At 43.4% G+C, this 17,174-nt stretch overlaps 1 protein-coding gene across 1 annotated transcript in view; it reads left to right on the forward strand.

Annotated features, from left to right (window-relative positions):
- The first annotated feature begins 1,204 nt into the window (after positions 1-1,204).
- ephb3a (eph receptor B3a) overlaps positions 1,205-17,174 on the forward strand; it is a 36,488-nt gene continuing 20,518 nt past the window's right edge. The window contains exons 1-3 of the mRNA XM_079569367.1: positions 1,205-1,760; positions 9,609-9,673; positions 14,414-15,086. Of these exons, the coding sequence (XP_079425493.1) occupies positions 1,697-1,760; positions 9,609-9,673; positions 14,414-15,086 (802 nt within the window). The 5' untranslated portion in view covers positions 1,205-1,696. The remainder of the gene's footprint in view (positions 1,761-9,608; positions 9,674-14,413; positions 15,087-17,174) is intronic.

Consider the following 17,174-nt stretch of genomic DNA (forward strand, 5'->3'; position numbering starts at 1 on the left):
AAACAAACAAAAAAATCAGCACACAATGGGCCATGATTCCATACCTGAGGTCATCTATTTTGGAACTAATGGGACACAATCATACCCAAGATGGGACACAACCCTGCGAAGCTGTATCAATCACCAGTCAGTGTGCGATTGATGATGTTATTTGATTTGTCCTCAATATGGCTACCTCCAGTAGCAGCCACTAATCACGTGCCTGCAAAAGACTGATATAGAGACAATACAGTAGCTACACCTTAACCTTAAACAGGCCTTACATAATCCATAATAAAGCAGCAATTAAATAAAGAAATTAATGAATAAACTAAACAAATAAAAACAAACAAACAAACAAACAAATACATGAATGATCCCGTGAGCTTTACTCACACACTCGGTCACAACCATTTCCGAGGATGTCCGAGTGCAGCCTGTTCCAGTAACGCGCCCTGACGGCAGGTGGTGCATGACATCACTGAGCACTGGTGACTTTTCCTGTGTCTATAATGGTGACTCACACAGTGCACCCTCTCGTAAACAACTCATTCGAGACTTCTGTCCAGATATTTGAGAATGTGTAAGCTGGATGTATAGGTGAGTTTCAGTAGAGGCTGTATCAAATCACAGAACTCTCAATACCTATTTCTTTTTTCATAAAACTGCATGGAAATAAATGAGTTCTTAGACCTACCACTAACCTCTCTGCTAATTAGTCACAAGGTAGACATATTTAATTTAGCCATGTCTTTTTTGGTGAGGAGGCTTTAGGCCCAACGGTAGCTCTTGAAACAATGTGTATTGTAACGCATGCAGGAGCCTAAGGGAGATAGGGCTTAAAGTGAAAGTTGTTGTTACGGTGCAAGACGCATTTCCTCTGTGCCATGTGGAGCCAAATTTGTTGATTCTTCGTTTGCTCGTTCTTGACTAATTTGTATCCGAAAAGACCAAACCCCAGTAGGGCCACTATTCAATTACAATGATAGAAGAATGTAGATTGAAAGTGCTGCCACCAGGCTGAAGGCTTATAGCCTATATTGCTGTTAAAATGTAACACTTATTGGCCTGTAGCAGGATTCCGTGGACAAGGAGGCAATTTTCTCACAATCTAATTTAATTAAGTAGCAATTACGTATTGAATACAGTCAGAAGCAGTGCCTTTATTATGTAGGCGGTAACCGGAAGCTTTAACTCTCTCTCCTGCGCCTTGCAGCTGCCGGAGCCCCCAGCCCCCGCTGTGTGTGAGTCTGTCCCAGTGTTGCCATTCCGACGCACGTCTCGCACTATCGAAGGAGCAACAGCTAAACGCGGGAGTTGCTCGTTGCCGACCTACCGGCTTTGCAAGGGTGGACTCAGCGGACATCGCAGCTGGGTCCGAGTCTTTACGCACTGGGTGCTCTGGTGCCAAGATGCGCCGCAGGACGCAGGAGGTTTGGTGTTGGTAAAGTCACCAAAAGAAGGGACTGGGAAAAGGGGTTCATCTAGCGTTTACAACTCTGCTACAACATCAGTGGTTACTGGATGAGAAGAGAGGATTTTTCCAAATGAATTGACTCATTTTATGAAAGGATATTCATTATAATGAGGCGATAAACGCATCGCTCGCACTATGAGGGGAACAAAAAGCTCGTCGGCTGCTGCGGTGTTCGTCTGAGTCTCCATCCTTCCATCCAAGTCTACACAAATTATTCTTCATGTTGCAAACGCCTGGTTTATGACAATGGATTACTTGCTGTGGTTGTGCAGCTTTGTGGTTCCAGTGGTCCTGGCTGTAGAAGGTAAGCTTTCAAATATCTACTTTATCATGCGCGTTTAAACAATGGGCATTTGGCAGCGAAACTCTCATTGTCTTCTATGATCCATTTGGGCTCGCTGTGAAGCTTACACCACATTCACTAATGTTTGCGCACTGCACGGGACTCCATACAGGTTTTTTTGTGTTTATTAACGCTGTCAATATAACGACCTGTTTTGGCTTTGTGCGCGCTGACTGTTATCCCTTGTACACACATGCATGGGCAGACCATCCCCTGCGGTGTAAGCGTGTTTGGTGACACCTGAGTGTTTTCCAATGCGGATGGAGGAGGACTGCCCTGTTGCTATTGTCCCTCTTGTTGTCACACCCACCACCAGCTCAGCGAGGATGCCCACCTGCCCCACCTTGCCATAAGGAGCTGCCCGAATGCCTTCACAATTGGGAAAGCATTGGTCGGTGCCAATCATTGTTGTACAGGTCAGAGCGGGCTAGTCCCGCTCCCCTGAAGCGCCCTAGGGACAAACATGTGTAACGTATTAAACGACAAGTGCGCATTAAAGGTCAATGGCTTAACAAGTCGTCCCCAGGAGCTTCCAGTGGGAGTGTTTCTCTTGGGAGTCCACCCTTTGCCACACACCACATACTGTAACGCGCTCCCACCCAACCCATCCTTCTTTATTCCGCCTCTGAGCTGTGGCTACATTTCTCCATATACATCCCCCTTCTTTTTTTTTTCTTTCTTCCCCTATTTCTCCTCTTCTCTGTCCAATCTGCCTCCGCTGGACCGTGGCCAGCTTGATCCTTCATCAATTCTGGTGTCAGCAAGTGAATCAATGCAACGGGCAGCAGCCTCCCATGTCCCAGTGGGGCTCGGCGCGCGGAGATGATCAGGCTGTTTCCAAAAATCTAACAGTTACTCAAAGCGCAGGGGTTAACTAATGTTTGTCCTCTGGGGGATCAACACCAAGGGCACACTTAAGAGAATGAGTTTTTGTGTGCGTGCAACTTTAGCTTGCTTACTCAGTGGATTTCGACACATGGCTGTGATTAGCTTTTACAGATATGCGAGTGAGGAGGATGATGCAAGCTGGAGAGCAAATTGAAGTATTTACAAACGCTTACAGACGAGTTGTCTCCAGTTTTTTTTTTTTTTTTTCAGCTGACAGACTGGCTGCAGTAAAGAACCCTGACAACTGTGACACGTTTACACTTTATTACATTTATTTACAGTCATTTTCACATAAAACAGATGCCCTGATGGCTGCTGAAGTATCTTACAAACTGAAATAAAACCGGAGATGCATGGGAGGGAAAAGTGCAAGGCATCACATTTTTCTGTCTACAAAGATTTCCATCCTGTTCATCTTTATTTATAGCGCCAATTGACACGAGAAGTCATTGGGAGTGCACTCTCTGGCCCTGGTTTTATGGGTTGCCTGTATTAGTAAATTCAACAAATCCCCCCCTGGGTAAACACTTGGTAACAATGGGGAGATAAAAGCTCTCTTACCAACTCTCACTAACACTATCTCAAAAGAGGAGGCATCTGATCAGGCCAAGATTTATTTACAGTCAGGATAGATCATCAGGCTTGGCCAATTGATGTAGCAATAAATCTATGCATGAGCTGCTAATGTTAACGTAAACATCACTAGGACAATAAACATGCAGTTATAGGATTCCTCGATTTGCTTTTCAGGTAAATGGATGCTGTAAAACTTCATACAAAAGAATTATTTGCAGTGCAGTACAACCTTTGAGCCAGCAGCTGAGTAACCGTGTCAGATGCCCCTCCTGATGCAATCATCTTTTGTTTGGACACATTGCCGGTGCGAGGGGTAAGTGGCCGGTCAGAATGGCATCTTCATGGTACTCGATTGGCATTACAAAATCAGATCTCGACGATCCAGTCAATGATCTTGCAGGATGTGGGCGCTTTCATTCAGCGTCTTCCCATGAGGAAGACGTATGTGCCCAGTGGTTGTTTGCATCCTCCTATTTGATCACACGGATGATGGTGTTTGCCTGTTAATATTTCATACGTTTGCTGCTTGTTGGCTGCAAGTGTCAGTACAAGCCCATTTCTTCTTCCATGATGCATCCCGTCCTACAAAGTGAATAAAACATAAAGTGGTATATATGTATGCGCGCTCCCCAAAGTGAGCATGCCTCGAATATAGAGCCGTGTGGCATTTCCAACCCCGGTGATTAGAGCAAAAACAAAAAAAAAAGGTAAATGCCACGGGTGGTGCTGGTCTGCATTGTTTGCTTACCCCTGGGGGCAGAATGACTCTGGCCTGGTGCAGTTTTATAGGATATGGGGGGGGGGGGATTTCAAGATCTGAGTTATAGCTGCAAACCAATCTCACAGGTCTAGTAAATTTAACAGAGTAAGGGGGCGGTGCAGTGCAACCTGGACCTGGGGTTTAGAGAGATGACAGAACACTCAAGCAAAAAGCCGTTTTTTGACCAGAAGAGGTTTTTTTTTTTGGCTTATGTGTGCATATGAGATTGGACTCAGATGTTTTTTATGGAAAGGTAGATTTTGTAACAAAGTTCTAAAATGTCCCTTGTGATAGAGTTGAGGCCTGGTCAACTTCACTCTTCCCTGCACAGAAGCCTTCAGCTATGGCTGCTTTTAGTATATGCAAATGTCTCTCGTATTTACTCAGATTTTGTTTTGTTTTTTTCTTACGATATCTAAGCACAACAATCAGACCAAAAATTACTAGGAGGCCTACGTAATGGGCTAGAGATCTGTTTAGAATGGGTAAGAATGCTAAGGTGACCAAACTACTAACTGTCTATATGGACCTATGCTCACAAAACAAACCCTTTGTCAAAGTTCCAGGTCTTAAAGGAACAGGCCACCGTTTTTCCATACTGAGATATGTTCTTACCTGAGCTTAGACGAGTTGATGCTTACATGTCTGATCCTTGTGTGTGCGCCCAGTCACGCAAAACGACCAAAGATATTGTTAGCATTTGGCCTTTCCCAGCATATTCCTATAGCTCCAAACGGGGTGAAGCTAGAAGCGACCAAGCTCTTCCACGGGCACGCACAAAGACCAGACAGATACGTATCAACTCGTCTTAGCTCAGGTAAGAACATATCTCAGTCTGGAAAAATCTGTCTGCACAAATAAACAAAGGTCAAATTATTTCCTCATAGCGATGTCCAAAAGTGGTGACAACATTAGAAAACATGTGCTTGGTGATTGTCAGCTGAAAGGACTTGTCGCCATAAGATCTTCATGGCTGGTTTGTGGATCCATTGATGACCAAATAATGATCATGTTTTACGTTTGTCAATTCTCAGTTTGAAGATTTCTTTCCAAATCATTGCCTCTCAGATGGAGTTAAATATCTCAGCCCTCAATCTTCATCAAATCCTCAAACATGAAGGCAACCTGTTCGTAATGTAAGAACCTCTTGCTATTCCGTCCATCAGGAGAGTGTTTAGTGCATTCTTAAACAGACCGAACCAGGTGTAAACTGCACTGGTTTACTAAGTTTGCTCCAAAAAGCCTGACACCACTATGCCTTTCATCATGCAAGAAGAAATCATTACTGGTATCACTTTAGGGCAGCCCAATATATCAGCAAATTATTGTTATCGCAGTATTTGCTGACACAATATTCACAAGAAGCCGCAAAACACTGAGGTCTTCCATCTGACTGCGATTCACACCGTTATTGGATACTTAAAAATGTGCAGACGTTCAGTTTTAGTCATAATTCCTCCACTTCAGTGCATGTTTTATCAAGTATCTGATTTGATAAGTAATACATGGCTTTTGAACTTGCTTAAATGTACTGGTTTATTGCGATCGGATAGTACAGTTTTTCACATCGCCGTAGTAAGTTTGCCCAGAAGGCAATTATTTTGGAGAAGCTCGGTCTTTGCTTCTGAGTCCTGCTGCATGAACTTTACGAACAGTATAGCAACGACTGGCACAATTCTTTTTGTAGATACGGCAGGTTCCAAAATGTCTCCTCCTCTGCGGTGATAGGGTCAGCTCGAAACGCTTGATTTGCCACAGTCAGTCCTCAGCAGAGCATAGTCGAAGGAGCACTTCACGTAAGGAGGGTGAAATCCTGCTTACATAGGTGCTTGAACTGAGTCTCTCCCCCCCAACCCCACCCTCCCCTTTTTTTCTTTCTTTTTACACATTGCATCGTCACTCCACCAGCTCTTGCGGTTCTGGCTGAGTGTGCCTCTGGGCAGTCGTGGGATGATGATGAGGAGGAGAGGCGCAGCAGCACACCGGATCAGGCACTCTTGGGATCATCCCGGGATCAACGGCACGTAGTCCGGCGGTATTCAGCCGTGAGCCGCTCCGGGCCCAGTGTAGCCATGCAAATACAGTAATCATCGAAACAAATCCACAAAAAAAACACCTTAATACATTCCAATATAACAATGCTTTTATGCTTTCTTGTTTGTGAAAGCCTTGTTTAAATGTTGTGCATTAATTTGGCACATTTGAAGTGCGATGGAAGGAGCCACTTATGCGCCTTTCTGTATTCATACTTTAGAATTCAATTTATTCAAGCCTGTTATTTGTTTCTTTATTTATTATCATCAGACAAAAGGGGCCCGCTGGAGCGTTTTTCGAGTCGCACAACACATCGATAAATAGGCTGGCACCCGTATTTAGCCGATAATGTGATCAATGCTGGTTGTGTCTTGTGTTGAAAACCCTCCAGAGTCGAATGCCACAGATGTAATCCATCCCCATCGCGGTTCATTATTCACAGAAAGACACACAGTATGGTTCGGGTAATGACTGTAAACATTGCTTATAGCTGGGGCTCAGATGCACCAATGATCTCTCCGCTCAATCAGAGCACTTCTATTACCGTCAAACACAAAAGCCAAGGACAAGCTGCTATGACGTCTTTGCCTTGAGATAGGAACGATTGACAGTGTAATTGTGTGGTGTCGTTACAGGGCGGTGTCTGTCTCAGTAGAATCAAAGGTCATTATATATTTTCAAAACACACAATATGTTTTTTTATTCATCACAATATGTCAAATCTTTAAAAAAAACCCACTAAATCAGGACCTGGATCGAAATCAAAATTGGAGTTTGTACATTTTTGTTTGCATTTTTTGTTGTGTTGTAAAAAGAAACGTGTAAATCCCAGTCATATTTGAAGACCTCAGTGATTTTGACTTATATTGTGTCTCCTAAAATTGCAATGATGTTACATACTTCAGGGAAATAACTGAAGACTAAACACAATCTGGAATTTTAAAGACAAACCACCATCAGAAGACGAGCTTACGACCATAGCTTTATCGCAGTGAGAGCCACTTGATGGAAATTGTATGATTCAATTGAAATGAGCAAATCATAGGGACCTTTGTATTGGCAGGAATATCCTGTTTACTGCTACAGCACAGACCTTTACAAACATGTTCTGAAATGCATTCTAATGTGTATTATTTCACAGTTTGTCTTTGCAGCCCAAGTGGCCATGCAGACTTAGGTGATTTGTTATTCTCAGGGGTTCTTCATAGATGTTGCTTGAACATCATACACATTGTAAAACTAGACCACAAACATGAGTGTAGAACAAACTCTGGCATTCCTCTCTCCATGCTGTTGTTGTACTCCATTTGTTTACCCTCTTGCACCCCGCTTTTAGGGCTGTTATCAACAACATGTGAGCAAATGGCGCACAGCAGGCATTGTGTCACCGAGTCCCAGCGTCGAGAAAGTGTAATTGTCCGCGATTACGTGCAAACAAGCAGGAAACAATGGGTGCGAGCGCCGAGACAGCTGTAGTCTCATTGTGGAGGTGTGATGGAGTCGGCGGGCTGCAGTCAGCCAGGTGAGGTGTGGACTGAGGGCCAGACAACAATGCTCATTGATCAGTGGTAATTCCCCGCTCAGCTTTGATTACTGTGTGTCCTGCTCTCACCTCTCGGCGTCGAGGGAGAGACGGCCCTATAACTGTCGCAGCCAAATGGATTTGTTCTACGGACCTTGTGGCATTCATTTGTATTTGCTTTTTCCTTTTCATTAATTGCAGCTCCACCTGAGAGTTTCCAGTCACTAAATGCTTCCTTCCATTTCCAAAAGACGGAGGTTCAGTGGTGACATTTTACTGTCTTTAGGGAATCAATACATGGTGGCTCTTTGATTGGAAGAGACTGTCGCCCAAAGCAGTGGCTTCATTTATAATTTAGTTCATGCTTTTGTAATTCATTTACATTTGAGGTTTTTCTGATTTAGACATCCAATTTAGTCAAATGTCAGTCTTTTGTAGAAGCTTTTTACACCGAGTATAAATTAGTCCTGATTTGACCTTGATCTTGGCCTGGTGGCACTTGGAAGGTTGAATCTTTTCACAGGTGGTATTTGGTGCAAAAACTTTAAGAGCCACTGGTCCAAGGCATATCCCGGCCCTCGACTAAAGCAAAGGGGAGTGCCCTTTGTGCCTTCTAAAGTATAAGTACAATATGAATGGAATAGAGGCTGGCACTTGAGACACAAGTGGTTTATGTCTGAGAGGCACAATGACAGCAGCTGAGTGCGTCCACTCTACCGAGCTTGTGGTTGTTTACAATATGTTTATTATTTATTTTTTTGAAAGCACATCCAGGTCCACTCTTCACTGTTTTCTTGCCTGCAATAATATCTTTACAGAACGGCTTCGAAAATATACAAAATATACACATTCATTACTTTTTATTATACTACCTGCATCTTTTATTTCCTTTTTTCAAACTTTGTTAAAGGGGCTAGATCCAAGTTAGCCATGTTATACTCACTACTGCCACCTCAGGTCATACGTGTAACTGCACCTTCTATATTAAGCTCGTGCATGACGGCACTTTGGACCCGAATTAGCACCTTTCTGAGTGACAGTGCAGGATTTTAGAGGCAGTTGTGGTGAACAGGTCTGGGCTAATTCTACACATTAGGACATGGCTGGAGCATGTAAGGGAAGGAAAATACATAATTCTAACATTTTTAAACTCTGTATTGTCCCGTTAAGTAACTAAACTGAGTCAAAAGTGAGTCGATTCTGACTTTGCCAAAAAATACAGCATTGTGTAAGTGAATGACATTTTCATGTGTAAACCATAACAGTCCTGTAGTTTTCGGACGTATGGGGGAAATTGCATGGTTACTCGGGACACATTTTGCAGCCCTGTGTCCTGGGTATTACTAAGAAAAGGCTAACCAAATTTCCTGATAACTGATATTCAACTGGACTGGGTTGTTGTGAGTAGCGGATGTTGTTTTTTAAGCCTGAGAGCCAACACAAACATCCAATTGCCCGGCTTTTTTTTATCATTTACAAAACTAACTACACTGTAATACATTTTATATGGCAATTAACAGATTTATTTCACATCCGCAATATGTTTAGAAAAAATGCTTTTGAACATGAAGCGCTTCTCAGCCATTTGATCCTATAGCTGCATGAGCTCTTTGAATATGGTCTGTTTTAATGAATATTTGATCATACAAAATCAGAAGAAGTGTGCTTTTCTAATTGAAATATTGGATTACTTCCTTGTTTATGACCTTTTCGCGCTCCGCTCCAGATAAAGGAAGCCCAACACATCCCTCATCATCTTTGTTCTCATTCCCACAAATTAATATGGAAACGGGCGCGCTTTGCCAAACACATACAGTAGCTTTAATTAGACTGCATCCCGGGCCTCGCCATTGTCAAGGTTCTTAAACAACTGCAGGCTGTGTGGGTGGAGGTTAGATGAGAAAGTTTTTTCCTCATTCCTCTTCCAGCGAAGAACTCTTGTGGGGTTCGTAATGCCTTGCCAGTGATTTTAGTTTTGCTCTTTAATTCCACTTTGTCAACCTTATATCCTCCTACTCTTAATTTGCAGAAACCCTCATGGACAGTCGGTGGGCAACCACAGAGCTGGCGTGGACCACGTTCCCAGAAAGCGGGGTAAGTGTAATAATAAGTGGATGAATGTGTGTTAGTGTGTTTTTAAAGCATTTGTTCCATTTGCTTGTTAATAGGGCCCAGGCTCCCTCCAACAGCTCGCCTCCTACTGTTTTATGCCTTTGTTTTGTGCCATGCATGTTGGCCCTCTATACCTACTACAAAAGCAAATAACAAACACACTGCATGGCATTGTAAGAAATCAGGATACACGTCTGAAAAAATATGTTCATTTTGCACAATGTATTGAAAACTGTTGCATAGTTTCTCGTTATTCAACAGTCAAGACTCAAGACAGTGTCATAATAAACTGTACAAGTTCAACCACACTTTTCTATTTGGTTCTAATGTTATGGGCGAATGAAGGCGAGGATAATGATCAAATGACGGCTGAATGAATGGCAAATATGGCCCATAAAAAGTTAATTGTTTTAGTTTTTCCAGCTTGATTGATCTCGATTTCTCGTTGTTATTATTATAAGCACATATGGCTTATTAAGCTTATGAAAAATATGCCTTAGCTATCACACAAATTCACTTTCCTCTCCGAAACCATTTTCCGGACTATAAGTCGCACCAGCTTTGGCAACTATGGAGGCGTAACTACATCGTTGACAAGCCTCTCCCGGCAGCGCGTTGTTCAATCACCCATTTGCGAACTCGTTCCTCCAGCTGTGGCCATCTAGCTTTTAGCTTTAGCTTTTTTTGTTTTCTTCATTCTTCAATAACCTCTGCTTTTCAGTCCCTCAAGTTGCTCACTCACTCCACACTTTCTTTCTGCTCCTCGAGTACCGTTTTTTAAATCGTCAGTGGCACAGGAGTAGTAGATACTGGTACACAAGCCTAGAGCGCCCTCTAGTGGCTGTCAGTGTGAACATAGCAAACAGGTGAAATGATGTATTTTGATATACAAGTCGCACCTGAGTATAAGTCGCACCCCCTGCCAAACTATTAAAAAAAAGTGCGACTTATCAACTTAAAATAGGGGAATACAAAATAGTTTGCTTTTTATTTCTCCAAAGTCTATACTCCACTACCAACAATGACCATTAAAAAGGTCCATGCTCATAATGGCAATTGACCATATATAGATTCATGATTGATTTAAATTCTAAGCCGTCTTCATAGTCCTAAAAGGAAAGTCCATACTAACTCCAGGATGCAGAGTTAAGCCCATGATTAAACGGTCATACTTTTACATGATTACTCTGATTAGATATTGTTTCTTTGTCCTGCATCCTCATGTGAAAGTAGTTTTTTCCCCCTCAATTAAATGCTTGACATAAAATCAACTTTCCCAAACAATCACATGGGCAAACAACAAGCGGATCCATTGTAGATTAGGTGGGCTTTCAGCTCTCCCCGGGACGGAGCGCCGGTAATTGAAAGCATGTGTCTGTGTCTTTTATAATAACGGACCCCGAGAGCGCATTACGGGCAGGAATTAAGGTTTTCAGTTGATGCCCCCTATAGGAACGGTGAGAAAATAAAACAACATGAATTTGACCCCGGGGCTAACAGCCTGACAGACCTCCCCCACTCGCGGCCAGTGTAATTTGTCTTCCCTACGTGAGCGCAAAGTCAGTCAATGGAAATGCTGGGTTGCCATGGAAACGGGGCCCAGGCAGCGCCGCTCATCGCCTCCTTCCCCTCCCCTGTTTTCACATCCGATCGAGGGGGCCAGCCGCGGCCGTCCCGATGCCATCATATAAAGTCATACAGCGTGTGTCACGAGCCCCGCAATTATCATATTTGTCAGGCCGTGCATCAAACGTGTTCCCAGTGATTTACGGCGGCAGGACGTCCAGTCTGGGGGCTCATCGTTTGGGAGTAAATTGCTCGCCGGCTCTGGGACGTGAGATGAGTTATGCATTTTTTATTTTTTTTTCCTCCCGTTGAAATAATCAATTTCTACTGAACTCATTTGTTATGGAAACTAAGCATTCGGTCCAAGAGGGAATTAGCAAGAAAAAAATAAAAAATAAGATTGACTTCGCACAAGGTTACTTCCTAATGGACTAAATATATTGACCACAGACACCATTTATCACAGTCTAATGTTATTCACCATTTAAAACAGCACTGTCACCAGACGCCAGCCTCGTTCTGAGTCCTTCTCCAGTTTGTCGATACATTTTACTCACCCTTTTATAGATGTGCATTTTAAACCGGACAGATCCGATCCATAGACCCTTCATGAGTTACATTATCGATTAAGGTTGAGCAATTTCTATAATCCAATATACATAACAATGTCATTTGCTTTTTTTGGCACGATTTGTATTCTGTTCTTAACAATAAGTGAACGTACATAGATTTGAAGCTATAGCTGATCTTAACAGGGCTGTTCATATTTTGTTAAAAGGGCCCTGACGTCTTGAACACTTACTACTTGATTGCCTGTCAGTTGCAACAAAACCAACAAAAAAACAAAAAACAGATTGATCCCTCTCCATAATACACAATACTTGGCTGATTCCCCACAGATTTGTAAAGATGTGCCAAGAAAACGCCACCATTCCCTTTGACTTTAACGCTTGTAAGCACAGAGGATGCAGTATTACATATATATTCTATTATCCGTGTGTGCACTGCTTTTAGAATATGTTAACTTGTCACTGATTTAAACGATGGTGAATGATGGCAGTGCCTTTTTTTTTTTTCAGTCACATTGACAGCATCTCATATCTTTTAATAGCTCCTTTGATTAACTGGATTTTTCCTTATTTCACTGCGGGGCGCTCCTGTCTTGAGATAAAATGTGAAAGTGCTGCACATGTGCCCATGACGCGGCAAGGCGGTGCAGCGCTCGTCTCACATTTCTGCATGTTATTGCCCTCCCATGCAAGACAATCATGCTGACGGCGGTGCATGCATATGGGCATTTTAATACATAAGTAACCAGCATTATGGATAACGTTTACACTGGGACTTGTGCAGCCGGCTTTCCACTCTTGATCCTCTCATTTATCTCTGCCATGATAACAAATTTATATGTTAAAGGAACTAAATCTCTTCTTGAGGCCATTCTGATTGCGCTATCGCCACTGCAGCACCAGTGGATCTGGCTCCTATAGAAGGCTTTACTGTAATAGCGACTGTAGGCACTTGCGCTCGTATAAAGTCTTTAGCAGCACACGCCACAGCTGCTGCATCCGCTCCCTAACCTTTACCTCGTGATCTCGATCCAAACCGGTATTCAGACGAGCCCTAACGCGTGAAATGTCTCATAATGGGAAAATGTCTCCTATTAATAGTCCATAATGATTGGAATTTTCTGAGCGATTCAAGCAATTAAAAGCATTTTAGCTGCAAATTATTCGTCGGCGGCCTCGCACACTGATCATCACTGTGGGATGAGCGTGCTTCCGTTTTAACATCATGCCTGTGATTCTTCAAAAGCTGTTTAGACCACATTACATTAACATTATTCAATCATAATTAACACAAGGGCGCAAATGACAAGATACAATCCTAAATATAAATATTTTTGGAAGTGGGGGCGTTATGAATAAAATGACAGGCATTAGTGTTGTGGTTTGGCATGACGTCAGTGTCACGGTCGTATAGCTCTGTGATCAAGTCCAGCTGAGGCCCCTTTCTCTTGATCTGATTGGTCGATTTATCAACAAAGGAGAGACAAGTGAAGAGCGCAGACAATAGATTTGGGTGGCCACACCTTTACTATGGAAAAACATGCAAAGCAGCAAACACATTTAGTCTGAATTAATGATGCCTACGTACAAGGCTGGTCTGATCTGAACACTAGAAACTGAAACTGCTGACTAAAACCAAGCTGTACGACACCTGAAAACTTGGCTTGGTCACTTGGCTTTGAAAACTGTTTTAAGTAAATTATTGAGCTGCTGTGACAATGTAATTCCCCTTGTGGATCGATAAAGTTTGTCTAAGTCTAAGCCTAAAAGAAAAATGTCTGGGATGGGAATAAATGCAGATATTTCAGGCTAGATTTAAAGGATTCAGTTTTAGCAGGATTCACTTTCAGGCTTATATTGAATTTAACAAATAACTAAAGCTGTCTGCTTCTTCTGAGAGTTCACACTGTGATTGGGTACATCTGCCTGTCACTCACGTCGAGCATGACAGAGGTTGTCCATGTGGACAGGAGAACATGAGAAAAAGTAGACAGGTGTCATAATTGTCAGAGTATAGATCTACTTTAAACAGACATTAATCCAATGTGACAATCTTTTCAAATGACAGGGTCAGATCACCATCACATTGCATACAAAATGCTAGCAGCGCATCATCATTTCTGCATTTTCAATCAATTTTGCTAATGTTTAAAGTAGAGTTTAGACATTGATCATTATTATTTTAATTTGAAACATTTAGGAGCCAAATCTAATAAAATCTGGATGAGAAAGTTATTATGGTCCGTTTAGTTTACAGCCCCATTTGCCTTCTGTTCAGGGTTTATTGTTTCATGAGGTCACCCTAGAAGTGTGGTCATGTCCAATCTCTCAAGGGCTAAAAGCCGACACAGGGATTACAAAAGGAACACTCAAATATGCTAATGATCGTCTCTGAACATCTCCCTTTCTCGCCATGTTTTATTGTATGCTGTTGATTAAACCCCTTTAGTCTCTGCTTATTAGCTGGACAGCACTAATTAAAATCCCATTAAATCAGACGTTTCTTCTGCATGTCCTTGCCTTGTCTTTCCCTCCTGCTCCTTCATGTCTTCCTCTGTGCCCATTCTCCTGCCTCTTGTGTCCGCAGTGGGAGGAGGTGAGCGGTTATGACGACTCCATGAGCCCCATTCGGACCTACCAGGTGTGTAACGTGCGCCAGCCCAACCAGAACAACTGGCTCCGGACTGACTTCATCCCCCGGAAGGGCGTCCTGCGGGTGTACGTGGAGCTCAAGTTCTCTGTGCGTGACTGCGCCAGCATCCCCAACATCCCCGGCTCCTGCAAAGAGACCTTCAATCTGTTTTATTACGAGTCCGACGGCGATACGGCCACGGACACCAGCCCCCTGTGGAGAGAGAACCCGTATGTCAAGGTGGATACCATTGCTCCGGATGAGAGCTTCTCCCTTCTGGAGGCGGGGAGGATAAACACCAAAGTGCGCAGTTTTGGCCCACTGTCTAAGGCAGGCTTTTACCTCGCCTTCCAAGACCTGGGCGCCTGCATGTCCCTCATTTCAGTGCGCGTTTTCTTCAAGAAGTGCTCCACCACCATTGCCAATTTTGCTGTCTTCCCTGAAACGGCCACAGGGGCGGAGGCTACCTCTTTGGTGATTGCCCCTGGGGCCTGTGTCACCAACGCCATGGAGGTGTCCGTGCCTCTGAAGCTGTACTGCAACGGAGACGGGGAGTGGATGGTTCCCGTTGGGTCGTGCACGTGCATGGCCGGCTTCGAACCCTCGTCGGACAGCACGCAGTGCCAAGGTAACTGTATTTAATGCACACGCAGACTTTTATTTAACAATGCTCCTTTATATGCTCGGCAGAAGTCACCTCAGCCCGTGCCCTCTTCCCCGCATTTATTGTGTGGCTCCTGAAAGGGGGGTGAAGGAGGCTGGAGGAGAGTATGAATTAATGAGGTGTTGCGGCGCGGAGCAGCATACAAATATTGTGAGCGGGACAGAAGGGAGGGAAAGATAGGATTGCAGCGAAAGGCACAGAGCGTCGAGCCAATAGATTTGCTGGAGAGAAGAAAACTGATAATCAGAAAAAAAGGCATTCAAACCCAGAGAATGGAGATATTAACTGAGCGTTAAAAGGTGTAAATCACGGCCGAAGCCAAACCTGTTGATAAGGAGTCAAACATGGACAGGGCCCTGAGAAATGGCGTCTGCCACCGCCGCACGACAGGGAGCTCATCGGTTGCCATTCGGCGGCTCAAGGTTAAAAGCCTGATGGAAAGCTCTCCAGGGCCGTGGCCAGCGGTTGTGACGAGGAAGTGTAATTTCCACCAGCGGGCTTGTGTTAGTTAATCTACAGGCGGCGGCTACACTCATTAACACCACTCAGACCAGCGCGAGCCAACAACGCCACGCTACCATAAATCACTGCGACGTTTCATTTGTTAGTAATGCGAGGAGCCAAAACGCGACTGAGAGAGGAACACAATACATGAGATGGACAATTTTTAGTTCCGTGCACCAAAACCCGGGGAATCATCTGCCCCTGTGAAGAGGTTAATGGATTGAAGCAATTTGCCACAGTAATTTATCCCCAAACAAACAAATAAAAGAAAATGAGTATTAGAGGCAAATAAATAGATCGCAAAGAGCAAAGAGGGCTCAGCGAGTCGGTATGTTTTTATCTCTAGGATTTTATAGCGGGCTTTTCAATGCCATTAGCCTCAGTGATTTTGCTAAAAGTGTCATTGTTGGGTATTAGAAGAGGGGAATAGCAAGACCACTTAGCCCGTATCTAGTTAATCACAGTCTCAAACGCACACATAGGCACAATGGGAGGCTTTATGAGGTCTCACGCTGACGCGACAGATGTTTACCAGAGAACCCCGACTTTTTACTCCAGCAGTTTGGAATGTGGCGCACAGTAAAACTCTGCAGACCTTTCGCTGCTAATCCCCTTTATCTCAATCCTGCTCTAGTCCTGGCTTAGGCTGGTTTATCCTTAAGACTTGTATCAGGCAGAATTCAAATTAATCTCTTTTTAGCCATATTCGCAGATTACCCGAATTTCCACAGTTTTCCAGAACCTTAATTCTGAAAGTGTGTGGACGCAGTGTAAAATAGTAATACAATGACAATGTAATACCATGCAAATCCTCACAGAGAAATGCAGTGTAGTAGTTGTAGTGGAAGTTTGTTAATCGTCTCATAAGATCTTTGGGATTCAGTGACTGAACAGTTATGAATATGGACAGATACTGGGATTAGATGGACTTTTGTGATCAGGTAAAAACCTATGTTTGTAAAATGCCAGTCTCTGTTATTGCTCATGACCTTCAAGTGGTCTTCAAGTAACCCTTCCTTTAAAACAGAGTGTGCTTGACATTAATGCATGGATCAGGATCATTTTAAGGGACTTTATCTCACAAATAATAATAAAATATCTAAGAATCAGCACCTGAAAGTGTTGGCTCTTCAAGCCGTTTGATTTGTATGCCCATCTTACCCCAGTGTTTGTAATTGGGGGTTGAATAACTCATCTAATTCACGCCCCTCCTAGTCTCTTCATTTGGACTGATTTATCATCGTATTAGGCGCCATTTTGCATGCATTGCGAGTACTTGTTTGTGCGGTTTGGAGCGCTAAGGACTGGGTCGGCAGTGATTGATGGCTTTTGGGTGTCTCCCTGTTCTTCAGAAGCATTCTCCATTCCCATTTGTCTGACAACAGCAATCTCCTGTCAGCAATCTATAGCACGCTTACACTCCTCTTCAGCACCAAACTTCTCTGTCATCGAAACCCTCTCCCCCGCTTTTATGAATAGATTAATGCCAGCTTTGCACGATGAGGGGAATAAAAAGATGATGCATATGTTGAGATAAGAGGCGCTGAA

The sequence above is a fragment of the Gobius niger genome, assembly GCF_951799975.1.
Source record: "Gobius niger genome assembly, chromosome: 13".
NCBI lineage: Eukaryota > Metazoa > Chordata > Actinopteri > Gobiiformes > Gobiidae > Gobius > Gobius niger.